Source organism: Rhododendron vialii, chromosome 1a, assembly GCF_030253575.1.
Source record: "Rhododendron vialii isolate Sample 1 chromosome 1a, ASM3025357v1".
NCBI lineage: Eukaryota > Viridiplantae > Streptophyta > Magnoliopsida > Ericales > Ericaceae > Rhododendron > Rhododendron vialii.
In genome coordinates, this window is record NC_080557.1 from 21,237,946 (window position 1) to 21,263,571 (window position 25,626).

The 25,626-nt window shown below is 37.9% G+C and overlaps 1 protein-coding gene across 1 annotated transcript in view; it reads left to right on the forward strand.

The window, feature by feature from the left end:
* Positions 1–24,819, forward strand: part of LOC131324368 (uncharacterized) — a 37,928-nt gene extending 13,109 nt beyond the window's left edge. Inside the window, exons 15-51 of the mRNA XM_058356347.1 lie at positions 2,103–2,315; positions 2,419–2,500; positions 2,656–2,723; positions 5,477–5,622; positions 7,804–7,912; positions 7,993–8,139; positions 8,271–8,318; positions 8,396–8,524; positions 8,630–8,869; positions 8,960–9,079; positions 9,157–9,242; positions 9,327–9,432; positions 9,528–9,623; positions 9,747–9,899; positions 12,224–12,406; positions 12,505–12,734; positions 12,821–12,953; positions 13,080–13,205; positions 13,976–14,020; positions 14,220–14,297; positions 14,392–14,508; positions 15,814–15,940; positions 16,019–16,119; positions 16,197–16,334; positions 16,416–16,499; positions 19,887–20,033; positions 20,128–20,259; positions 20,337–20,384; positions 20,475–20,621; positions 20,692–20,753; positions 21,264–21,417; positions 21,516–21,707; positions 21,787–21,891; positions 22,108–22,242; positions 23,365–23,604; positions 24,049–24,150; positions 24,502–24,819. Coding sequence (XP_058212330.1) covers positions 2,103–2,315; positions 2,419–2,500; positions 2,656–2,723; positions 5,477–5,622; positions 7,804–7,912; positions 7,993–8,139; positions 8,271–8,318; positions 8,396–8,524; positions 8,630–8,869; positions 8,960–9,079; positions 9,157–9,242; positions 9,327–9,432; positions 9,528–9,623; positions 9,747–9,899; positions 12,224–12,406; positions 12,505–12,734; positions 12,821–12,953; positions 13,080–13,205; positions 13,976–14,020; positions 14,220–14,297; positions 14,392–14,508; positions 15,814–15,940; positions 16,019–16,119; positions 16,197–16,334; positions 16,416–16,499; positions 19,887–20,033; positions 20,128–20,259; positions 20,337–20,384; positions 20,475–20,621; positions 20,692–20,753; positions 21,264–21,417; positions 21,516–21,707; positions 21,787–21,891; positions 22,108–22,242; positions 23,365–23,604; positions 24,049–24,150; positions 24,502–24,651 — 4,719 coding nt within the window. The 3' untranslated portion in view covers positions 24,652–24,819. The remainder of the gene's footprint in view (positions 1–2,102; positions 2,316–2,418; positions 2,501–2,655; positions 2,724–5,476; positions 5,623–7,803; positions 7,913–7,992; positions 8,140–8,270; positions 8,319–8,395; positions 8,525–8,629; positions 8,870–8,959; positions 9,080–9,156; positions 9,243–9,326; positions 9,433–9,527; positions 9,624–9,746; positions 9,900–12,223; positions 12,407–12,504; positions 12,735–12,820; positions 12,954–13,079; positions 13,206–13,975; positions 14,021–14,219; positions 14,298–14,391; positions 14,509–15,813; positions 15,941–16,018; positions 16,120–16,196; positions 16,335–16,415; positions 16,500–19,886; positions 20,034–20,127; positions 20,260–20,336; positions 20,385–20,474; positions 20,622–20,691; positions 20,754–21,263; positions 21,418–21,515; positions 21,708–21,786; positions 21,892–22,107; positions 22,243–23,364; positions 23,605–24,048; positions 24,151–24,501) is intronic.
* Positions 24,820–25,626: the final 807 nt, after the last annotated feature.

A 25,626-nucleotide genomic window follows, 5' to 3' on the forward strand; every position in this document is an offset into this window, starting at 1 on the left:
ACGTCCTCTCTTTTCGAAATGGAAAGGTTTCGTAATATATGAAAATGTGGTGGTTTTGAAATTCATGTACTTGATTTGGAGCTCTTATGTTTTGAGTAATACTTAGAGCAATGGCTTAAAACCTTGTGCTTTTATGGAAAAAATATAAAAAAAGATTGCTTTGGTTTTTGGTTATTTTGTGTTGAGATTATAATGTCCTATTTTTGGAACAAAATGTGTGTTTCTTCTAATTTCTGCAATTGAATTTCATCTTTCAACACAAAATAAACAACACATAGGAAGGTAAGTGTTGTTATCTTGTTCTGAATTTTATCTTTCAACACATTTTTTTTTTCTTTTGTATAATTTCTTCTTATGTTATTGATTTTTGTTCCCATCCCTTATTGAAATAGCATTTCTACGTGTATCGTTTCTTTTTTAATTTTATTCCTAATGTATCCTTTTTTAATCTCAAGTCGAAAGTATAGATAGCAAAGAAATACCTTCACATGGTTTTCATTGACTTGGAAAAAACTTATGATAAGGTGCCTGTAGACGTTCTATGGTGGGTCTTTGAGAGAACGGATGTGAGTCATGTGACAAAAGGGTATATCGATGTGGTTAAGGACATGTATGAAAGGGCTGTTAGTACTATTATTTCATCTCCGATGGGGAAACAAACGAATTTCCTATAGCAATAGGATTACACCAAAAATCCGCTTTGAGCCCTTAACCATTTGCCCTAATTATGGACAAATTGACTAGACATATTTGAGAGGCTAACCTGTGGTGCATATTGTTTGAATGGTCCTACATATTGTTTTAGTAGATGAAACTACAAGAGGTGTAAGTGCTAAAGTAGAAACTTGGAGAGAAGCATTAGAGTCAAAAGGTTTATGATCATTTGGAGTATACTGGAGTACGTGGGTTGTAAGATTAGTAATGTTGAAGTGCCGGGATGACCCTCTAAAATCAGGAATTACCAAGAGGCGAGGGTTTTAGTATATTGGCTCAGTTGTTAATTGTTAGTAAGGATGGAGGGATTGCAGATGTGTGATCCACAAAGTATAAGTTGGATGGATCAGAGTGCTTCGGGAGTGTTGTGCGACTACAGGATACTTAAAGAATTGAAAGGAAAATTCTGCCGCAATGTTGTAAGGCCAGCCATGTTATACAACAAATATGTTGGGCTACTACGAAACAACATGCGAGTAAGATTAGTGTAGTTAAAGTGATCATGTTCAGATGGATGAGTTGTAAGACTTTGCGAGGCAGAAATACAGGAAAAATAGATTAAGGTGGTTGTGGTTTGGACATGTCTATTGTAGATTGGTCGAGGCGGTAGTAAGGCAGAGTGATATGGTTATGGTAGCACTAAGGAGAGGGGTAGATCGAAATTAACTTTAGAGGCGTTTGTTTTAATGGATCTTGGTTTTTTTGGATATCGCGGAACATGATGCCCTCAACATAGCTCAATGGAGAAGATAGATTCATGTAGTCCATCCCGATTGATCGGTACTTGCGGCACGGTGGTTATCCAAATTTAATCTTAGTTGTTTGTTTGAAGTTACGCTTTGATACAGTGGTAATCATAGGTATGGTTTCAGAATTAGAGATCTACAAAGGGTAAGAAAATGCTAAATAAATACAAGTTGTCGACACAATCCTCCTCCAAAAGTTTTGCCCGATTCAAGGAGGTTGCCATTGATTTCGAAATGGCACCAGACTACCATTTTCTTTGTTAGTATCACATTGCTCACTCTTGGATATTGTTCTGCTTAGCAATGTGCATGGATTGATGATCTCATCATAGGATATTATGGTCTGGTAAATAAATTTCTTTGCATCTGTTCTATTGGCTACAATAGCGGAAGCTCATTTCAGAAATGTTATGTCCTAGCATTTTCTTTGCATGTGAAAGTAAACTTCAAGAATGAGTATCATAGTCTCGCCTGATACTCTGCAGGGATGTGACTGTATTAGTCAGGATGCGCCAGCAATTTGAGATCCTATGTTTAGATTCCTTTGTAGTGACATCATAATTTCCTGGCTTCTTTTTCTGAGTTTTGTATAAAGCCAGCGTTCAAATGATGTATTGATTGTATTGTTTCTTTTGTTCTCAGATGCCTGGTCCATCCTTTCCATTAATTGGTTCTGTTGGTACCCAACCTGGGCCACATATATCTTCTTCAATGCAGCTTCAATTGAAACACCAAATCCGTTTGGACGAAAGTCAGAAAGTCTCGGTAACATCATCTAACTACATGAAGCCTCTTACTTCTACTGGAGGGCAATCTTCACTTGTTTCCACAAGTGATGCACCTAGCATTCAAAAGGCACGTTCGTTGATTTCATTTTCCTTGTTAACTACTGTTTTTCTTGCGGCATCCTTTTATCATTCAAGATTTGGACTCTTTTGGTTCCTTGCTAAAAGTGCAGCCCCAGAGTTCAGCAAGTGTTTCTTCTGTGCTGTCTTCCTCTACTGGTTTTACCCGTCCATCTCGAGCAATTACCTCAGCAAGTAATTTTCTGTTACCACTTAATATGCATGAATTGTTTCGTTGTTTCCTTGTATGCGTGTCTGGTCACACTTGGATTTCTCTCTGCCTAGCTATTATGTCCTATATTGTACTTGTGGCAGTTTTGTGAACATGCTTTAGAAATTCCTACGTACAGGGTTTGGCTCTGCTTTAAACATTGAAACCCTTGTTGCTGCTGCGGATAGAAGAGAAACTCCCTTGGAGGTATTTAAATCAAAACTTTGTTATTGCATAGGCACTTCTCATGTGGGATTCGTTGCAAGCATATTGTATCACAGTTTCTCATTCTGCTGCTTCAGTAAGGACAACTTGTTTTCCAGCCACTGTTGCAAAGCTACATATGCTTTGAACCATATCAGTGAAGAAATTTGTTTCATACTACACAATTAGGCCAATACATTGAATTGATGTTTTGTCTGATTGTGACAATGATTTGTTGAGTTCGGACTTCAGATGCCTCTTTGATGATACAGTAGCATTAGACAAAATTAAGGAGGTTAAAGTCAGAAAATATTGATCGACTCAGTTTTGGACTGTATTTGTGTTGGGGGTGTTGACTTGGTATGCATGCATACATATATTCATGTTGGGATGCTGGGCATTGTCTATTCTGGGTTACTTTCTTTATATATTTTGTGGAGGAGTGTTTTCTTGGATGCCCCTGTGCTTTGACCCATCTTTGACATGATTTATGTTGGAGAAATTTTGTATGTCTCTCAATGTTCCTTCAGTTAGGTTTCATCTTCAAATAGTTTTAGCTATATAAGAAGAAAGATGCAAAAGAGAACAGGAGGATGGTTAATTCAGCATAAAAATGAATGGAGAGCAAATTGAAAACCACAAACTCGTTCTCCAATCTCTATAAATCAAGAACAAAGTATCCCTTAAGTGAGGACATTCCAAACCAAAGTGCATACCAACCAGATTCTGACTGCATCGGCCTGGGTTAATCATTTAAGTTGACCACTATAGTCTCTGTGGCACCATAGGGTTATACTGCTCCTCTCTCTGTTTCCTCTACCCGTAATTTTCACCTCTGTATTACACACAACGCAACGTATCCTGGTAAGTTGGTTTCAGATAGCTCTTTATCATGCTCAAGTAACTTGGTTTTGACTTGCCCGTTACTGGGTATTTTGCTGGTACTAATTTGTTAAGTGTTCTTAGGTCAGTTATCTCTGTCAAGGTGGTGGGTCTATTTCCGTTTGATAGTCGTTAGTTCGTTGATTTGGTTGCTCATTTATCAAGGAGAAGAATCTTTCTCCTGTTGATAAATCACTCACAGGTTCCTTTCTCGTATGGTTGGTGCAAACAGATTAAAAAGCACCCTCTACATCAGTGTTTCCATCCCAACTTGCAAAGTGAAGCTGTATCTCTACTCTTTGGCTCAGCAGTAGAGTGTAAAATGGATTAAGTGGATCCAAGGGATTTTGATATGGAATTCTCTTTTTTGTTTGCAGTTGGATTAGTGAGGCATTAGTGTCAGAGACGTAGACGTTTATGTAATGCATTATATTGGGGACGGAGAAATCATTTGAGCCTTAGGAAGTGGAAGATTTATTCAACAATAGATGATAGTAAATATCAAGCACTAAGGGTAACCTTAGAGATGTGAATTATAAGTCTAGTAAAATATGTTGCTTCAGAGAATAAAGGGGGTAGGGTGGAACTGGAAGTAATCGTGTCTCTAGTAATATGGCTGGGCCTGCTTTCCATTCATTCTTTTGGATAAATGTTCTGTCGCTGGTGTCAATAGTGCACATGCCACATTTTTCACTTATGGACAATACTAGGAGTCCAAAAGTGAATAAACTCCCCTTTAACTTCTCTTTTAATCTCTGACATGGTTCCGTGCAATATATATGCTATCTGCTTCCAGTCTGGCTGAATACCATTACACATCCGAGTACAGTTCAATTGGACATCTTCAGTGTCAGAACGCTTTGAACTAATGGGCATGTCTCCTTAGGCTGATAGGTATTCGATGACTACATCGTTGTGGGATGACGAGTTGAGATGTTTTGACTGCTGAAGCCACCATATGGGAGATGCAGCTGTATTCTGCTGCTGATTGGCTTGCAACTATATGGGAAATTACTCAAGTTCCAAGTCGTACTGACATAGGTTCTGATGGCTAAGGAAATCGTTTGATCTGTTTTATCACGTCCATATGATATTTGCGGTTGCATTGGGAAATGTGACCTCCATGACTTAGCCATTGACTGTTAAACTAGTTAGGAGTGTGGAAATTATAGCAATATCAGTATGAACTTCCGAGTTAGCTTGAATTTTTTTATGTCCATGTTATAGTCCAATGATTTTTGAACCATTGGTTAAACATGGACTTATCAATCATTTGGTCATATACCCTTATTTGCAGCATCAATACTTGTTGCCTTATAAAGTGGTTTGTAAAGGGGAAAAACCAAAAGTCCCGCAGTGAGCCCTTTGATGATTAATTTCTATTTTTGAACATGTTATCATAAATAGTGCTGCTGCATTATTTTTGCTTCTAGTTTATATGTTTTCCAAGTAATAAAATTATACTGAGGTTCTGAACCCTGGAATGTTCGCATGAAGTACTTATCTACTATGCACCCATTTAAATATGCTGTGTGGTCAAGGACTATGGCTAACTTATACGAAACATAGAAGCTGATGTTGATAATCCGTCTGAGCTTGACATTTAGCTAGCACATGACCTAAATGCAACAAGATCATATTAGTTGTGAAAATTGCATAATGCCATATATGACAGTATAGGAAAGGATTGATTTTGCGGGAGCTTGCTGGCATATAGTGCTAATATGATGTGTCCTCTCATTTCCAGTATGCTTTTTATCTCTTTGCCAAGTATGCTGTTATCTTTGTTGTGAGTATACTGAGCAGTATGCTGTTTGTCTGCTATATATTTCTACTGGTCACCTTAACCTAATATTTTCACAATCTTTCTGCAGGCTCCAGCATCAGAGATTCAGGACAAGATATCATTTATTATTAATAATTTATCTTCTACAAATTTTGAAGCTAAGGCAAAGGAATTTTCTGAGATTTTGACTGAGCAGTACTATCCATGGTTTGCCCAGTACATGGTAATGAAAAGGTGAGTAAGATGAGATACCAATACACATTCCCAAGTTTAAGTATCATAGTTAAACAAAGGATTTGTGCCAAAGAAGGGACCCATGCGACCTTATCTCTACTCTATAATAAGAAATCTATCTCCTCTTATTGCCTTCTGTTCTGCAATAGTTGAGATCACTGTCAATATTAGGTCCGGGTTAATTTTTTGTTCCATAGCCCCAGGGCTATTTTCAACTAGCCAATTAAGAATTCTCACATGAACTTGTACTGGCAGTGCATCAAAGATGTAGCGATGAATTCCATGAACTGAGACAGCATGAAAAAACTCGATGACTAACAAGAACTGAACGCCTTTCCCATTATCCAACAACATTGTCCACAAGATGGACTTAACTTTAGCGTCCAAAGTGATTGAGGGAGTGGAAACTCTATGTGGGATTTCCATGTTAACTGCTGCTGAATTAATGGGCGGTTCATCCGTAGGATTTGTATCTATATCTCAATCAGTGGCGGATATGAACCTTTCTGCCCCTTTCTGCCAGACTAACCTAAGTTTGTCCTTTCTTGTAATGTGTGTTTGGGTGAATGTACCAATAAATGGTTGTAAGTAATTGTTGCCGATTAAAAAGAAAGTAATTGTTGTCTTTTATATTCTCTTTTTGTAATGTGTGTTTGGGTGAATGTATCAATAAATGGTTGTAAGTAATTGTTCTCTTATATATACTCATTATCAACTACATTCCGAAAGGTGGTAGAGTGACCTTAATAAAAAAATACGCTTTCTAGCTTGCCCATTAACTTTATGTCATTGTTTGTCATCCCTGCTTATGTGGCTATGAGATTAGAGAAAATACAAAGAGACTTTCTATGGAGTGGTGTAGGGGAAGAGTTCAAATACCATTTAGTTGAGTGGGACAAGGTTTGTGCTCCCGTTAGAGAGGGCGGGTTGGGTGTGAGGAGGTTAAAGTTCAATCAAGCCTTGTTGGGTAAATGGCTTTGGATATTCGCATGTGGAAGAGAAAGATGGTGGAGAAAGATAATAGTGGCAAATTATGGATGTGGGTGGGGAGATTGGGCTTCCCTTGATGTGAGATTACCTTATGGGGTGGCTCTTTGGAGGGACATTATGAATGGGTGGGAGGTTTTTGGTAAGAATACTTGCATGTCGGATGGTGATGGGCAAAGAGTGAAGTTTTGGGAGCATGTGTGGTGACGGGTGTAGAGTGAAGTTTAGCTCGTGACAGATGCGAAAGTTTATGATTACCTCCATGCTCATAATGGGGTTACTGTTAGGGATATCCGCTTGCAAAGAGATGTGCGTGAGCGGAAGGAGGCTTTGATGTTGTTCTGTGGAGTGTATGGTGTGCGGGGGATAGGAGAAGGGGAGGATGAGATGCGGTTGAATTTATCTTCATTTGGAGCCTTTCGGGTGAAATCCTATTATCAAGCTTAGTGTGTGTGTTTGGGGGGGGGGGGGGGGGGGGGGGGGGCCGGGGGATCCCAAGCTATTTGAAAAACCTCGGCTCCGCTTAGAGTGAGTTTCTTTGTTTGGCGCGATTCAAGGCAAGATTCTTATTATCGTTGAATTGGAGACAGAAAATCATGGTAAATTGGTGTTGTTTGAGCAAAAGGGATGCAGGGACGGTCGATCACCTCCTCCTTCAGATTGGTGGCTTGGGAGCTTTGGAATTTGGTCCAAGAGATGGTTTGGGATACAGTGGGTTGTATCGGGAAGTGTCATGAAATTCTTAATTGCTTGGACATGTGCTAGAGAGAGAAAAAGAAGGAATTGTGTTTGGGCTATGATTCTCTTTGTTTGATGTGGGTGAATTGGCGTGAAAGGAATTCGAGATGCTTTAAGGGGTTAAAAAGCCTTTATTTAAAATCAAAAGTTTTTTGTTAAATTGCTTTTTTAGTTGGCACAAGAATGATTGTTTTCCGTCTCTTGACCAATTTTTAGAATGGTTTGAGCTTTTTCAGTTGCATTGTGCAAGTGTGTTGGGCCTTTTTGTCTTGCGGCCCTTTATTGTATATGGGCGGCATTCCCTTAATGTCTTTTTGGTAACATAATCTTTTACTTATCCGAAAAAAAAAAAAAAAAAAAATCTCATTATGAACTCTGTTCCTGCACCTTCACTTACCTTCTTATCTCTTGTGACACTTAGTTTCGATTATAATCATGTGTGAAATTTCTGGACAGAGCAAGCATTGAGCCGAATTTTCATGATCTGTACTTGAAATTCATAGACAAGGTTAACTCGAAGCCATTAAACAAAGAGATTGTACAAGCCACTTATGAGAACTGCAAGGTATCTCTGATGTGAATGTCTATAAGTATCAAAGATAGTTACTGCTGGAAAATATATTTAGTATCAACCTGTCCTTCCAGGTTCTTTTAGGGTCGGAGCTTATAAAATCAAGTTCAGAAGAGCGTTCCTTGCTAAAGAACCTAGGAAGTTGGCTTGGGAAGATCACAATTGGCAGAAATCAAGTTTTGAGGGCACGTGAGATTGATCCCAAATCGTTGATCATAGAGGTAATTATTACTTTTATTTTGTAGGAGTATTGGAGTTTTCTTTTTAAAACTAAAATTTGCATTGTTGTTTGCACTCCCTTTCATACCTGGTTATTAAATTCATGTATACTATTTGTCTATTTTTATGGCAGGCATATGAAAAGGGTTTGATGATTGCTGTAATCCCATTCACATCCAAGGTATCACCATTCTTTATATTCAGTTACATGCTCTAGGATTTGGTTATGTGATGTTTGTAATCTAAAACTTGCTGCAGATTTTGGAACCTTGCCAAAGCAGTCTAGCTTATCAACCTCCTAATCCTTGGACCATGGGTATTCTAGGATTACTGGCTGAAATTTATGCAATGCCAAATCTGAAAATGAACCTCAAGTTTGATATCGAGGTATATATATGCATAAATATCGATGAGTGTTGTTCTTTCGCATAGTAACTCTATGGATTTTGGGACTATCTATTCATTTTTCCTTCATTCTTTGGGCACTTTCAGGTCCTATTCAAGAATCTTGTTGTTGATCTGAAGGATGTAACTCCTACTTCTCTTCTCAAGGACAGGGTAAGGCAAGTTGAAGGAAATCCTGACTTTTCCAACAAAGATGCTGGGGTGCCTCAACAACAGATAGTTGCTGAAGTCAAATCTGGTACAATATCTGCACTAAATCAAGTTGAGCTACCACTTGAGGTTGCCAGCCCATCTCATCCTGGTGGCCATTCACATATATTGTCTCAGGTCTGTCTTTCATATTTATTTTCTAATTGGAGGTTTCATATAGATCATCATTCTAGAAATGTGATGTTTCTAATCTTTTGGTGAATTTAGTATGCTGCTCCTCTTCATCCACTGACAGAGGATGAAAAGCTGGCAGCTTTGGGCTTACCTGATCAGCTCCCTTCTGCTCAAGGACTACTACAACGGCAATCCTCATTTTCTGTTAGTCAGGTGTTGTTATGTTCGTTTCTTCTGTTCATCTCCTAATTATTTGTTGGTTGCTTTCATAAGCTTGTGGTGGTTTGCAGCTTCCAACGCCGACATCTAATATTGAACAACAAGTTATTGTAAACCCAAAGCTTCATGCCCTTGGCCTTTACCTGCATTTTCAGAGGTTTGGAAATCTTCATTCAAATTCTCATTCCCTATTTTCTTGGTGAATCCATCTTACAAGATAAACTTTAATTCTTTATTACAGTGTGGTTCCAATCGCTATGGATAGAGCTATCAAGGAGATAGTGTCTGGTATTGTGCAGCGAAGTGTTTCTATTGCCACTCAAACAACGAAGGAACTCGTTTTAAAGGTTTTGTAATCCTATTCTTTTGTAATAGGCTAAAGATAACTTGTTAAAGTTGATTTAAGTTGCTTTTGCTCTAAATAACAGTGATGAAAATGTAGGATTATGCCATGGAGTTAGACGAGACCCGCATACGTAATGCAGCACACTTAATGGTTGCCAGTTTGGCCGGAAGCTTAGCTCATGTAACGTGCAAGGTTAAATTTCGAACTTGAGATTTTTCTTATCCTTCCAGTGTCCGGTTTGGTGCTTGATTAGTATCTTGCATTTATCTGACTTTGTTGTATGAGGTTTGACAGTGATTCAATGTTTACTGCTAGGAACCCTTGCGTGGCTCAATATCAAGTCAGCTCAGGAATTCACTCCAGGGTCTAAATATTGCAAGTGACCTTCTTGAACAAGCTGTACAACTTGTTACCAATGATAACCTTGATCTGGGCTGCGCACTAATTGAACAAGCTGCAACAGAGAAGGTTGGATTACTTTCTTCTTTGTTGAATGCTAATGCGTTTATACTATCCTTAGAAGGGCTTGGTCTTCTCTTGGTCCATATGGTTCTCCCATCTTTCTTTTGAGCCACACAATTACCCAAACCATAAGCCTGGAGGACAAAATGACATTACCAAATTTTGTGACGTGCCTTTAAATGCTATGAGGTCCGCATGGAAGTTGCCAATTGGGTCAAACCGTCAAAGACACAATTTGATATTTGTGGTACTCAAGTTTTTTAAGGGGTGAGGATTGACACTTCTTCTCTTGTTCATTTGAAGATATGGATGAAGAATTTGCAGAGTTATCCTTTGGGGTTTATTGCCCAAATGGGTTTGTTGATTGTGGGTAGAATTTTTGAGATCCATTTTGAATGCCGCATTGTTCACTAGGGGCGACTTGTATGTGGCTGGATTTATTGAGGTTTTGATCCATGTAGTCATCATCAGAAAAAGTGGATTGTGTTCGCTTTGGGAGGGTAATCAAATAGTGGTTGGATTCAATAGGAAAGGGTTATATCCCTAGGATGATTTGTAAGCATTATGTTTATGTATGGCCCATGATTCTCTTTGTTAGAAATACTTGTTGAAGAGAATGAGAATGAAGAAAGGTGGCTTAGGACCAAATTGCAAATTTCATTGGTGAATATGGATTCTCCAAAGGTAGTTGAGTGTGGGTATCAAATACGTATTGAATAGGATATGTGCCCAAGAAGTATCAGATACTTCAAACAACTAAGCAACATTTAAATCAGATGTGATACAGTGGGGCTTTAAATCGATTTTTTTTTAAAGAATTAAGGTCACTTAGTAAGGAGCAAACTGTAACTAAAATATATACAAAGGATTATTGGATAGATATTTGACAGAGACATAAGTGTTAAACAAACCCCAAGCAAAGTGTTTGTATTATTGGATAGATATTTGACAGAGACACAAGTGTTAAACAAACCCCAAGCAAAGTTCCACATCGCATGGGTACCAAAGTATTATTAAGTATAACCATGAGGGCACCCTCACTTTAATATCTAGTTTTTGAGGTTGAGTTCTACCCAAGACCGTGTAACAGGGTATCAGATCAAGGTACTAGAGATGGGTAGAGTGTGTCTGGCTTTCACGCGACATGTGCCGTCGAGTGAGCATGTTGCGCGTGAGGAAGGTTGTGAAGCGAAGTTCCACATCTCCTTGGGTATTAAAGTATTATGAAGTATATATAAGCATGAGGGCACCCTCACTTCAAAGAATGTATATTAGATATACTGAGTATATATGTATATCTTATATACTTTAAAATAAAATAAAATAAATGTCGTGCTAAATGATTGGTATTAACAATTCAACTGCACTTTTATTTCTTTTGGGTTTATTCTTATGCCTAGTACAAGACTATTAATGGGAATTGATTTTGCCACTCCCTTTTTTTTGTTAATGCCACTCCCTTTCTCTCACAAAACAAATCATCTAATCAAGACACAAAGAGAAGTGGCATTAACAAAAAGGGGAGTGGCAAAATCACTCGCCCTATTAATTATAGAATATGAAAGTTTTACCAACGTATCCCCGATTATCCTATTGTTTTAGGTTTTGCCTTATCACAGTATCTGTGTCGTGTCGCATCTGTATCCTCTATCCACATACGTGCTTCACAGGAACCTTTTCTAGGCTTCTTTGGGAGCTATTTGGGCCTGAGGTAGAGTGAGTCTGTTTGCCTATTACTGTCATTTTGATTGGAGTTTTTTAATCCCTTTGATAGAGAGAGTAGTGGTAAATGATCAGTTCGATGGTTTTGGGAATGGACAAGAGCCATGATACTGTCAGTGATGTACTTGCTATTTACGAAAGAAGCTATTACCATGGAAGCATAAGAGGCATTGAGGAACTTGGGAGATGTGTTACTTTGCTTAAGCTCTTGGATCAATCTTGCGAAGAATGACTTCTGTTGCAATCTATACCAATGCTAATTTAATAACAGGATTTTTTTCCTTCCTTGGTTCATCTCTTCCAAAGGAGGTGATAATGCGGGCATGTTAGCAGAAAATATATGCTGCCAAGTTGGATTCCTTCCTGTATCTTGTTTGAGATTTCCATTTGACTGTTTTAATGCCTAAGTGGATGTGAGGTAGTACAACATTTTGATGAAGGGATGCAACCTGGTAATTCTATTATCCATCAAGGGAGTTGGGTTAATTCTTATCAAAGCTTCTTATCTATCCTACAGACAATTGTTATCTCTTCACATTTTGGTGCATCTACCAATTTATTTATTCTTTCTGGTGGTGGCTTCTTGTGGCATGTGTTGGTTTTTCCAGGCAATACAAACCATTGACGGTGAAATAGCTCAACAACTTTCAATAAGAAGGAAGCATAGAGAAGGTGTTGGTCCAGCATATTTTGATTCAGGAATCTACGCCCAAGGTCATGCAGGTGTTTTGCCAGAAGCACTCCGCCCTAAACCTGGCCGCTTATCCCATTCTCAACAGCGAGTTTATGAGGTACCCTTGTATTAACAGTTTTTATGAGATAGTCTGGTCGTCGAGGATGTTCATATCTGATCTCCTATTTCCTTTTGTTTATTTGTTTGTTTTTTCAGGATTTTGTTCGGTTACCATGGCAGAATCAGTCAAGCCATAGCTCAAATGCTCTAGCAATTGGTTCTACAGGTTCACCCGCCAGTTCTGGCATGTCCAGGGTTTATAGTTCAGCATCTGGACAACTGAACCCTGTCATGTACTCATCTGGCGTAGGAAACACAGGAATTCAACACCAGCCCTTAGATATTGTTTCTGAGGAGATGGAATCTAGTTCAGCTCAGCTTCACAGGTGGATTTCTTGTCTAGATTTTCAGTTTCTTCAATGGTATTGTTTAATTTGAGGAACTAAGTGTCAATGCTTTTGCAATATCTCAGTGCTTCCTCAGCTCTTATTGGGGCAGCTGATGGAGTTAATCCACACGATTTTGAAAATGATGCCGTTGTTGCGTCATTTCCTTCAGCCACAACCCCTGAATTACATTCTTTGGAGATTTCCAACATTGTAAAAGTAAGTGGAATTTTGTGATATTAGTTCATATAATGTTTGGGGCCGAAATTCTGTGTGGTTTTTTTTGTTTCGTTGCATATAATGTTTGGGGCTGAAATTCTGTGTGGTTTTTTGTTTTGTTGCAAGGAATCTGGAGCTTCTTCGCATCCTTTACCTTCAACTCCTACGACAGATCGCCTTGGAAGTAGTACTTCTGAACCTTTGTTGACCACAGGCGATGCATTGGAAAAGTACCAGATCATTTCGGAGAAGGTTTCAAATGCTCTTTTAGATAGTTGTTTCTTTCTGTTGTTATTCTTGTCATTACCGCTAGTAAAATCTGCTGTGAATCGTTAAAGATTTCTATGTTATTCAGTTTATTATTTTTGTTTGTGGAGCAATCAAACATCACCTTTGAAAACATGAGCACTTTTTGAACTAGCCATACTTTTCAGAAAGTAGATAGATTCAAATTCATGTCTGCAAAACACTGGAAAATGGCATGTTTTGCAGTTGATGAATTCCCACTGACAGAATCAACAACGAAGTATGCTACTGAATAGAAACTGTAATATCTATCGACCACAGCTTGTGGTCATTTTCTGGCCATATTTTTTAATTGTTGCCATACTCCCTGTTCCACAATTTTTGGTGTTATGAGAAATATGAATTCTTCGCCAATTTTGTGTTCATTCTGGTATTTTGTCTTTTCACCTCTTCTTATATTGCGCAAGCATATATCCAGGGTGTTGTGTGCATAAAGTGATAGTTTACGTAAATGAATAAGCTGTGGAGTGGGTGCCAATTGCCCAACACACTTGGTGGTAGATAAAGCCTGAAATGGTTCCTGATCATTTGGTGTTTTACAGTGGGGAACATTGCCCACGGGGCTAATGAACTGGTTTTGCTTTTCGGCATTAAATTCTGACACTCATGTTGCTTTTATGTCCTCCATTTCTTCAACAATTTGTTACACGCTGCACTTTCAACCTTTCCTTGAATATATTTGTCAACTGATAAGATCATTTCAAAATTGGTTGCAGCTGGAATCTCTGGTGACAAATGATGCTATGGATGCAGATATTCAGGTATACTTCTGCCATTTCTCCTGGTTTCTTTTTGTCCTTTCTCTGGTATTATAATAAACAGTTTAATCAGCCCACGGTTATTTTCTCTCTAATCTATACGAACATAATTGTATTGGTTTCCCTCCCTGTCCTTGCGATTAGTCCCCTATGGGAGTTACTTTGTGTATTCAAGTATATAATCTGGTGTGTTTGTATTCAGGGCATTATTGTTGAGGTTCCAGGAATCATTCTCAGATGTATCAGTCGAGATGAAGCTGCATTGGCTGTGGCTCAAAAGGTGGTTTACCTGACCTAGACTTGGTGGACTATTGTTTTTTCCCGTTTGTCATTTTTTCACAAAGCCTTGAGTTTGAATTCTCACTCTCTTACAGGTTTTCAAGGGTTTGTATGAAAATGCTTTAAATAGTGCTCATGTTGCTGCTCATGTTGCCATTCTGGCTGCCATTCGTGATGTTAGCAAGCTGGTTGTTAAGGAGCTGACTAGTTGGGTATGCTTATTAACTTGGTCCTGTTTTCTAGATTACGTTTACAGTTTAAAATAATTTCAGTTCCTTTGCTTATCGTCTGTATGATATCAACTGTGAATAGTTTGCAATGCTTCCCATGTTGGTACGATGACTAACTGCACTGTGTTGCAATGTTAAATTAGTTGGTCATTTAGTGAATGAATCGTTGGACTGAAGTCATTTTACCATCATTGGCTGCGCTTTATGAGTTCTGTCCAATGCACATCTCAAGTGGGATATAGTTTACCTTGTTTTCAAATTTATTATTTACGCAATTGAACATCTCATTTCGACCGTTATCATATAACATGGTTCTGGCTTTAGTGTAGGAAAATGCATCTCGATGGAAGATGGTAAGCATCAATTTGGAGGATGGACTTCTGCGTAGTAATAAGCATACTACTGTACTTTTTTGTCTTTCTCTGCCTTTCTGGTGTATATTGGCTTCTTGATGCTGTAGAACCAAGAAGAGAGCTTTGTTTCTCATAACATCCCTCTAGAGTCTAGCCAGATTGACTACCATAATACGAGTATGAAATTGCCAAGTAGTCATCTCGAAAGAAACCAAAATGTGTGCAAACTGCCATCCTTTTTTTTAGGGGTTGCTTCTTTTGTTTCCTACCTCCTCTCCCAAACCGCCTAAGGCAATTCTTCATACCTGTGAAATTTGTGTTTGTTTTTCTGCTTGTTTTGGTCATAAATACATTGCTTTCTCTAGAACTGCATTTCATTTGCTTAATACAGTGGCTCGAGGTATCTTCTCTGCCTCTTACGTATGTCTCATGGTGGTTGGAGTTTGGACAGATTCTTTGTGATGGCAAAGTACCCGTTTATTATCAGCGGATCCGTACACTTGTTTTGTTTGGCTATTTGACTTTAGAAATTTGTATCTCTTTTTTCCTTAAAAACTGATAGAAAACAGATTCTGATAGTTTGGTTCCAAATTTTGGATAGAGGCCTGCTTTTTGCTAGTCCTATGATATGGCATTTCTCGGTATTATGATTAGATTCATTATACATGCCATGGTACTTTTTGATTGAAAACTGGGTGGGCAGGTAATTTCTGTATTCTTTTTTCATGCTCTTGCTAACCGATACTATTCATTATCTCCCTGTTCTTCTTTGTTTTCATTTTGACTTTGTTTGCCATTGTGGTGCACTGGTTGAAATATCACTGAAGCGGTACTTGGAAATGGAATTCGTTGAGATTTCTTTTCAGAGTATCTTGTATTGACTTTTTTCCTGTTCTTCAGTTTAGTAAACCTATTTTGGACTTAATTTTTACAGGTGATTTATTCGGATGAGGATCGAAAGTTCAACAAAGAAATTACAATTGGCCTTATTCGGAGCCAATTGCTCAACCTTGCTGAGTACAATGTTCATATGGCAAAGCTACTTGATGCAGGAAGGAATAGTATGTATTAGTAACATTGCCCTACGTCAGTATTCTTGTAGAAATTGACATAGCTAACTAGTTGCATATGATGTGCAGAAGCTGCGACTGAGTTTGCCATTTCCCTGATTCAAACATTGTTGATCAATGATTCCAGTGTCATGTCTGAACTTCATAATCTCGTTGATGCTTTGGCAAAGGTTTGTACCTATTCTTTTTGGTCGATATGGTGGCTAAATTAGATTATACCAGGTTCTGATCGAATTCCTACATGCAGCTTGCAGCAAGGCCTGGATCTCCAGAGTCGTTACAACATCTGGTTGAGGTTGCCAGGAATCCTGCTGCAAATGCTGCTACGTTTTCTTCAATTTCTGTGGGGAAGGAGGATAACACCAGACAAGCTAGAGAAAAAAAGGTTAAGAGAAATATCTCTTGTATCCCATTTTAGCAGTCAAGCATTCTTCATACCTTAACCTTTTAATTTTTTCTGGCACAGGCTCCTGTTCCCCCTGCATCAAACAAGGAGGACTACAATGCTGTTGATCCAGTGGAAGCAGATCCTGCTGGTTTTCGTGAGCAGGTATCTATGATCTTTGCCTGTCCAACAAGCTCTTCAGAATTTTGTAGCAGTACAAATGAGTTTTCTTTCTTGTTTGTTAGATATAGTTTGAGAGCGAATGTTACCTCTGCATATTGTTTTTTTTTTTTTTCAATTGAAAAGAACAAACCCAAGAGAAGGGCAGGGGGATAGCCTTGTACCCCAGGACAACAAGCACAGTACTAGAAACCGCACCTGAACGCAAGCCACAAACACTCAGAACAAACCATTGCATATTGTAATCCCTGACTTTCATTATGGTTGTAAGCCATTATACTGGTTGGATATAACCTCGGCTGCATTGGCTGGTAGTTGGTAATTCGTAATCTTCTTTGGAGTCCAGACCTCTTTTTCTTTGCCTAATTTACACCATGATTGTGAATAAACTGCAATTTTAATCCATTTTTGTGAGAGAATTTGAAGTTGAAGGGAAGTGATAGTTTAGAGAGATTTCTTGTGGTATCTGGGAGTGCCTTAATATGTCGTTTGGTGCTGATCTCACTTGTCTGGGATGGTAATCTAATGAATGTTAAGGGCATTTTTTGGTTGAATCTAACAACTAAGGTTTCAAGTAACTCGTTGGACAAGCCTTTCAGTCCCAGTTTGCACTTACCAAGGGTAAATTTTGATGGTAGGTGGATTCCTGATGCAAAGGTGGTCCAGCCAGAATAGAGCTTGAAATTGTTAGCATGCATTCATATCACCCAACCTGGACCCTTCTTTCTTCTTTCGGCTAAAACCAACAGAACCTGGGGCTAGAATTTAGGTCCTCTCAATATGGAGGCCACAGTAAAATGTGAGATAGGAGAAAGAGGTTAATAGTAAATTTTGGGACCAAATATAAGATGTATTTTTTACGAGAATCTGACGGTTTAAGATATGATAAGTGGTTGTAAAAGTCCGTCTTGCTATCTATGGTAGTTTCTTTTTAGCTTATGCTTATTTCGTCAATAGAAATTATTTCAAACATAACAAAGAAGTTGTAATTTCTGCAACTAAAAAAAAGGAACTAATTACATCATCTGAAAAGAATCCCCATTCCCGCAAATTTGTATAAAGAATCCCCTTGAAATTTCAATGGTGGTTCTAATAGTAATAATATGTCAATTGATGCAACATGGAAGAATGGGGAAAAGGGTTGCTGTTGTAGAATATTCTTTTGCAAGAACGGTTAGTGGTGATTGGAATATTGTATAACTTAAGATAAAGGGCAAATCACTCAAATGGTTCCTGTAGTTTGGTTTTTGTGTCACTTTGGTCCCTACTCTTTCAATTGACTTGATTTTTAACCTTGCAGTTTCGATTTCGTGCCAATTAAGGACAATAGATAACTTCCGTTAACTGGGCTTGATGCGAATTGACCCCATATCATTTCGTAACTACCACACTACCTTGTGTAATTTGTGTATTAAAGTGCATCGTTACATCATATTAATGATATAAATGTACAAAGACCATTTACCTTTTGTATCTTATTCTCTTTCCCTCTCATCTATACATGTAATTACATTCGTTTAATGTATCTCTTATCAACCTAATTAAATTATAAATCGCAATAATCCCCTTCTTTCAAAAAAAGTCAAATTTTTTTCAACCTATTATCTAATTTTTTGATCTAATTGATGGTGTTTTGTTAGCCTCACAAATATACCTTTTTTCCTTTTTTAGTTTTGCGTTAAGTTTTAAAAATTATTTTCCTTCTCAACTAGAGGTGAAAAAAGAAAGAAAAATATGAACCAAACCAGAAAAAATTGCAGAATAAGAAAAAAAAATAGTTGAATTATTTTTTGGCTATAGCGAACTTTTTAAAAAAAAAATGATTTTGGACATAATCTTTTACTTTTTCCGTTCCTCTTATCAAGATGAATAAATAATCTAAAAAATTATCTCAAAACTAATCAAAGTAAAATAAAACAAGATCAAAAAAGAATTATGATAATTTGTGATTTAGTTATGTTGATAAGAGATTCAATTAGTATCTTCATCTATATGCTACTCCCCACGTCTCACTTTAAATGCCCTCCCGGGAATTCGTGCATTTTCAAATCCCCAAAAAATATTTTTTAGTTTTTACACCAAATTAAAGTATTCAATGAGTACTTTAATTTGGTACAGAAAAATAACAAAATAGAATTTTTTTTTTTTGGAGTTCGAAAATGCACGGATTACCGCTGGGGACATTTTTGGTGTGACGGAAGGAGTATAAAATTATACATTAACCGTACACTTGAGCATACAAATGACATGGGGTCGTGTGGTAGTTTCTAATTGACAATGGGTCAATTCACACCAAGCCCAAACTATAGGGGGTCAAGTGGAATTTGTCACTAACGGAAGTTATCTTTTGTCCTTAGTTGGCACGGAATCGAAACTGCAGGGTTAAAATCGAGTCAATTCAAAGAGTATGGACCAAAGTGACACAAAGATCAAACTACAAGGTTTATTTGAGTAATTTGCCCTAAGATAAGTAGACTGATGTTGGAGCTTATCTCCAGAATATACACCTATTACTTGCGGTAAATCGCACTCAACGAAATTTATGAATACAGATACAGAAGTACAGAGCTCGACTAATACGTTGTCTGAAGTTGAAATTACATAAATGGACTTTAACATTTGTTCGACTGTCCCAAGCAAAAGCGTTGGGTGAATTTTTGCGAACTTACCTGTTTGATGCCATGAAGAACCTAATCTTCATTTTCGGGGATGGACTAAGACATGAGAACAGTTTCTAAACAAACATATACAGTGGACATGTGGTCTGAGTGTGGTTAGTTATATCAACATACTTATCACTCTTTATCTAAAATTATCATTAGGGATTACCGGAATGATCATCAAAGACTTGTGTTGAAATCTTTTTGTTGGTGAATCAAGACATTAAGGCTTAGAACCATGCCAATATGGATTTAGTAATTGAAAAAGAACAGCGTCTTATTTGATTTAATTGTGGAATGGGCTTGAATCAGTCCAGTAGGAATAGGGCAGTGCCGTGTGGGGACTGCTTGTTGACTTGAGTGTGTCATAGAACTGAGGAGGAAATGAATGGTTTGGGTCGTCCGGCTCGTTTTTGCAGCTAAAGGCAAACTTACTTGAGACAGTTTTGCTGGGATTGCGAGCAGCCAATTACTTTCTGAAGTAACCAAGTTTCCATTCTTTGAGTGTAGTCTAATGGTTTGGGTGTTAGAAATATTTCTTGTATTTCTGCTCCTTTGTTTATGTCATTTTACATGATTGCAAATAGCGTCTGCGTCCATTCTTGAACAAATTCCTCTTTATAATTTTGATTTTCTGAAGCTGGAGGCTATAATTAGTATTTTGTATATAATTTTTGTATGTCTCTTACCTGTAAACATTCTTTTTCTGTAGGTTTCCATGCTGTTTGCCGAATGGTACAGAATATGTGAACTTCCAGGTGCAAATGATGCAGCTTGTGCCCATTACATCTTACAATTGCAGCAAAGTGGACTGCTTAAAGGGGATGACATGTCAGATCGATTTTTCCGCTGCCTAACGGTGACTTTTTTTCTGAATCGTTACTGATACGGTATAATCTTGAAGTTCTGAAATTTTCTTAGTTCTTTCCCTCTTATCTATTCCTTTTACCCAGGAACTTTCTGTATCACATTGCTTATCTTCTGAGGTGATAAATTCTGCCCCTCTGCAATCACCTCAACAAGTCCATCCCCTCTCCTTCCTTGCTATTGACATCTATGCAAAACTTGTATTCTCAATCCTAAAGGTAAGTATATTGTTCTCTTATGTTGTTTCTCCTATTCATTTTTCTTGCCCTGACTTTCCCTGTTTTTATTTTGCTAGTTTTTCCCTGTGGATCAAGGGTCAAGCAAACTCTTGCTTCTACCAAAGGTTTAAGTCCCAACTAAATAATTTTTGATAACATACTATTTTGCTTTCCTTGAAGCAGTACGTTTTACCAGGTGTTTGGTATTTTCACAGGTTCTGGCAGTGACCGTGAGAATTATACAGAAAGATGCAGAAGACAAGAAAGTTTCTTTTAATCCAAGGCCATATTTCAGATTGTTCATTAACTGGCTACTTGATCTAGGTTCCATGGACCCTGTCTTTGATGGTGCAAACTTTCAGGTATTTGGTGTTTTCCATTTACTTTGGTCATTGTTGTCTCCAATAACTAATCTTGGGTTTGTGCGTTCAGATTTTGATAGCTTTTGCAAATGCATTTCATGCTGTACAACCCCTTAAAGTTCCGGGATTCAGGTATGTGTATGTTTTTATTGTGCTTCATTATCTCTACAGCAACATGCAGTTTGAAAAGCCACAAATTTTGAGTGTTACTAATTCTTTCATATAGTTTGCAGCTATGCTTTAGTTAGTTTCTGCTTTCTTTTTTTTTGGAGTGGGTTTCCAAATTGAATTGCTTTTGCATATTGTTTGGAAGAAACAAATTTTGCATACCTATTACATTAGTATGTTGACTCAGTGCCCAATAACTGATTTTTTGGCCTGATGTTGAAGGCGATAAATTGCTGCCTATTCCTAATTTGTCTTGCCATGCAAATATGCAATAGAAAATGTGGGATTTCTGGAACCCTGTCTTTCCCATTTTCAATAGAAAATGCTCGTCTACCGGATGGTGTGAGTAAATAATTGGTGGTTACAACTATTGTTGCAGTGAAATAGTCATGGATTCTGGAGGAATTAATATGACTGCTTTCTATAAGTTCCCTACTTGTTGCCCATTTCTTACTTGATTAAAAATGCTTTCAGCTTCGCATGGCTTGAGTTGGTGAGTCATAGGAGTTTCATGCCAAAGTTGCTAACTGGAAATGCTCAGAAAGGGTGGCCTTATATGCAGCGCTTGCTGGTAGACTTATTTCAATTCCTGGAGCCATTCTTGAGGAGTGCTGACCTTGGGGAGCCGGTTTGTCTCTTTTTCCTAGTCTGTACTGTTTCTTCTGCCTCCCACTTTTATCTGCATCCAATTTCACCTTGTATCCTGGTATTTTATAACTCCAACAGGTTCATTTTCTGTATAAAGGCACTCTAAGGGTGTTACTAGTGCTACTTCATGATTTCCCAGAGTTCCTTTGCGATTACCATTTCAGCTTCTGCGATGTGATACCTCCAAGCTGCATACAGATGCGAAACATAATCCTCAGTGCATTTCCACGCAATATGAGGCTTCCAGACCCTTCTACTCCAAATTTGAAGGTATATAACTAACAATAATTGACTGTTTAAGTACTTCTACTAATACAAAAATTAATTGTTTTTTTGTCAATTTGCGCAGATTGATCTGCTAGCAGAAATCAGTCAGTCTCCGCGTATTCTGTCTGAGGTCGACGTGGCTCTTAAAACGAAACAAATCAAGGGTGATGTAGATGAGTATCTAAAGGTATCTGGATTAAGGATATGCTAATATTTGAATTCGTTCCCGTCTTTTTCCTCCTCTTATTATTTGCTCCAGTCCTAACCACACCATACGTGATTAAAATCAACTGACATATAGTTCTTGTGTTTTTGTCATTTCTTTCGAGAGTTAATGCATTTTTTTTGTTCCCTTGTCTTCCCCTCATGCCCTTGGTATTTTCCTCATGAAAATTATATGCAGACGAGGCAACAGGGCTCTTCATTTCTAACTGAGTTGAAGCAGAAATTGCTGCTTTCACCAAGCGATGCTGTTCGGGCTGGTACCCGGCATAATGTACCATTGATCAACTCCCTTGTGCTTTATGTTGGAATGCAGGTGTGTCCATGCTTTTTTGTTTCTCTTTACGCAACAGTGCTGATAGCAATGAAAGAATATACAACTAGAGGGATGAAAAACTCTTCCAATAGATCCTAAATCATAATAAGCACAACTACTGCTTCTAACCGTAGAGGGGAGTGAGAGCCTATTTTCTAGCCATTTTTTCCTTCTGTTTTTGCCTAGGACAATAGATGTCGGCTTCGTAGATGCTGCGGCCCCTTTCTTGAAGCATCTATTGGTATTTAATACATGTCTAAGAATCTGTTTTCGTTGTCACAAATAGTTGATATTGTGGATTGTTATTTTTATAGAGGGTACTCAACTGATCTTTGCAATGTGTTTCCTTACTTCCCATCTCTTTTTTACCTGTCAACTTAATTCGTACTGTGATTATTTTTTTATGTGCATCGGTTGTATTTTCAAGTCTATCTGGAACTTGTTTATTTTGTGATTATTACAATGTTTATTAGGTAGACTATTCTTCAATATTTCTGCTCTGGAAAACTGTATTTAGAAGACATTTTAATGGACTTCTTATCTCGTTTGGTTCACACTCAGACTGCACCAGGCTTGCCATCTATTCATCCTTATGGGACAAATTTGAAATACTCCCTAAAGAGTATTTAACATTGAAATTCATTATTTAGGGGTCGCTTGAATTCATGGAAGATTCAGAGAACGTGCAGAGGGGACAATATGAAACATAACAAGTAAAATAATTGAATCTAATACGGTTCATCCTCTTGAATTGTACTTGCAAGATGAGCTTTGCTGCCATTGGATTGCATTTACAAGTTAGATTTGTATGCTGTGAAGCTCTTTTTTTCTTGAATTAAAAAAAAAAATTGATTGAATGAATGTAAATGCCATATCGTGAAAGCTCATCGTAGAGTGATCATTTCTTAATCATTTCATTTTTGCTTGAATGACTGCATTTTGATCACACACAATGATTTTTGACTTTCTATATTTTTCCCCGTATTGAAGGGCTTGGGGTCAATGGTAATTGTTTTAATTCATGACACCTTAGTGGCTCATTCTATTAATTTCCTTGCCCTCCCCCTCTCCAGTGCTCTTGCATGTGTTTCTTAACAATCATCTTTGGCCACCATACTGTAGGCTATACAGCAGCTTCAGGCGAGAACTCCTCCTCACACACAGTCAATGGCCGGTAGCGTTCCATTAGCTGTGTTCTTAGTTGGTGCTGCCTTGGACATCTTCCAGACATTGATTATGGATCTAGATACTGAGGGACGTTATCTCTTTTTGAATGCGATTGCTAACCAACTGCGTTATCCAAACAATCATACACATTACTTCTCCTTCATCCTTCTTTACCTATTTGCAGAATCAAACCAGGTAAGCCTGACTTGGCTATATTTCAAGTTTGCTTGTTTCATTAGACTGGATTTATTGGTGGCTGTGATTTTCTTAAGGATTTTCACATATGCAAGCTTCTGGTTCTAAATGTGTCTGTAAGGAATTATGACCATGTATTGATCATGGTCAGTAGTTGACAACCTTGGTCAGATCAGGGTTGAGTTTGATGATCTTCGACCTCTGTCTCTCTGAGTTGGCTTTCATGTTTTTGATGTTTAAGTGTAATGTTGCCAGCTGTTTCGCATCTTTGCATTGTAAAAGTCAGAAATTATTTGGTAGGATACATGCGTGACCAAGTCAAGTATGCCAAGTAATATATGATTTGAGATTAACCAGATGGGGTGCCTCTAAAAGGTTTAACATTGATGTTAGACTTTGGGATTGAATGAGGATACTGACCAAATTCGCTTTTATGCTGGGCAGGAAATCATTCAGGAGCAAATCACTAGAGTTTTGTTGGAAAGACTGATTGTTAACCGACCTCATCCATGGGGCCTTTTGATTACCTTCATCGAGTTGATTAAGGTAATTCTTTGTTCACGTCACATTATTGTTTGTTTTTTACTGTTAATTTTATTGTTGTGCACATCATGGTGGGATGTTTATGTTAGTGACTTACTACGTGTCTGTTGAGTGATCTGTTATGTATTGAAGGTTTCTGTTTTCCCCCCTCTATGTTTGTTGAATTAGTGTTATCTTTGTCATTAGTAGTTTGTTTGTTCATGTTTATACTCATTCATCAACATTGCAAACAATATAGAAAGGTATTTCTATGCTGTTTCCCTCATTTCCCTTTTTATCCATACTATTTGCTCATTCTGCGGTGTTGAAATAATGGGTATATGACATAGTTGCTTTGCATATATTGTCGAGCAGAATCCTAGATACAATTTCTGGAGTCGGTCTTTTACAAGATGTGCACCAGAGATTGAGAAGCTCTTTGAATCAGTATCAAGATCCTGTGGTGGCCCAAAACCTGTGGATGAGAGCGTGGTCACTGGCGGGATATCTGACAACATGCACTAAGTTTTTCCCTGCCTGTAATTTATCATGTTGTATGTTGCTTTATTTAGCAAAGCACCATGCATCTCTGTTGTTGTAACATAATTGTAATGTGTGTAGGACATGCTAACATGAACAATTTATTGTAAATATTGCTTTTGTTTTTTGCATGCCAAATCCTTGTTCTGGCTGCTGCTTGTTTTTGGTATTCCTGACTTTCGATTGAAGATGTTTGTCCATAGTAGGATTCTTTATTATATGATCATCATTTGGTTTGGAAAAAAACCATCTAGCTCACCAAAAGTCAATATTCAAGCAGTCAAAATACAGCTTAAACTGTTACGTTGTCGGAGCAAGAGCTCAACGAGCAAACAAGCACATGTGATCTGCTGGTGTGGATGTGCACGATCAAGTCTTGCCTGCTGATGATGGGAGGCAGGAATACCTGGAGCGTCCAGGTTGCGTATAAGAGCTCATGCACTTAATGTATAATCCTAAATCCGGAGCACGCCTTAGGGACTCTGCTATCTGTACCCCTAAATCCAGAGCACACCCTAGGGACTCGGCTATCTATTCAGTCTCGAGGCAAAATAGTGAAAGTTGGTTGACAATAGGCTGGGAAGGCAAGCAAAAAACAAGAAACTACTTCGATTGTGCACATTTTCAGTTGCTAACTTCAGAACAGTCGGATCAAAAAAACCATCAGAACATTCTAAAATTTGTTATTCCACGTGAGGAAAGCGCAAACTTAGCCAATTAAGCATCCGCAATGGTAATAATCAAAATCAATAACCAAAATGTGTTACGTCAGCATTTGATTATCTATTTAGTCTATAATCAAATTTAACGATCTCTATTTTCACATTGGTTATTTTTCCATTTCTAACCAAAAAACCCCCCACGATACACAATGCAACACATTTGTCCAATTGCAAACGAGTTTCAATTAAGCATCTGACCACACCAAATTATTTGTCTCAATGAGACGATTTCAATGTG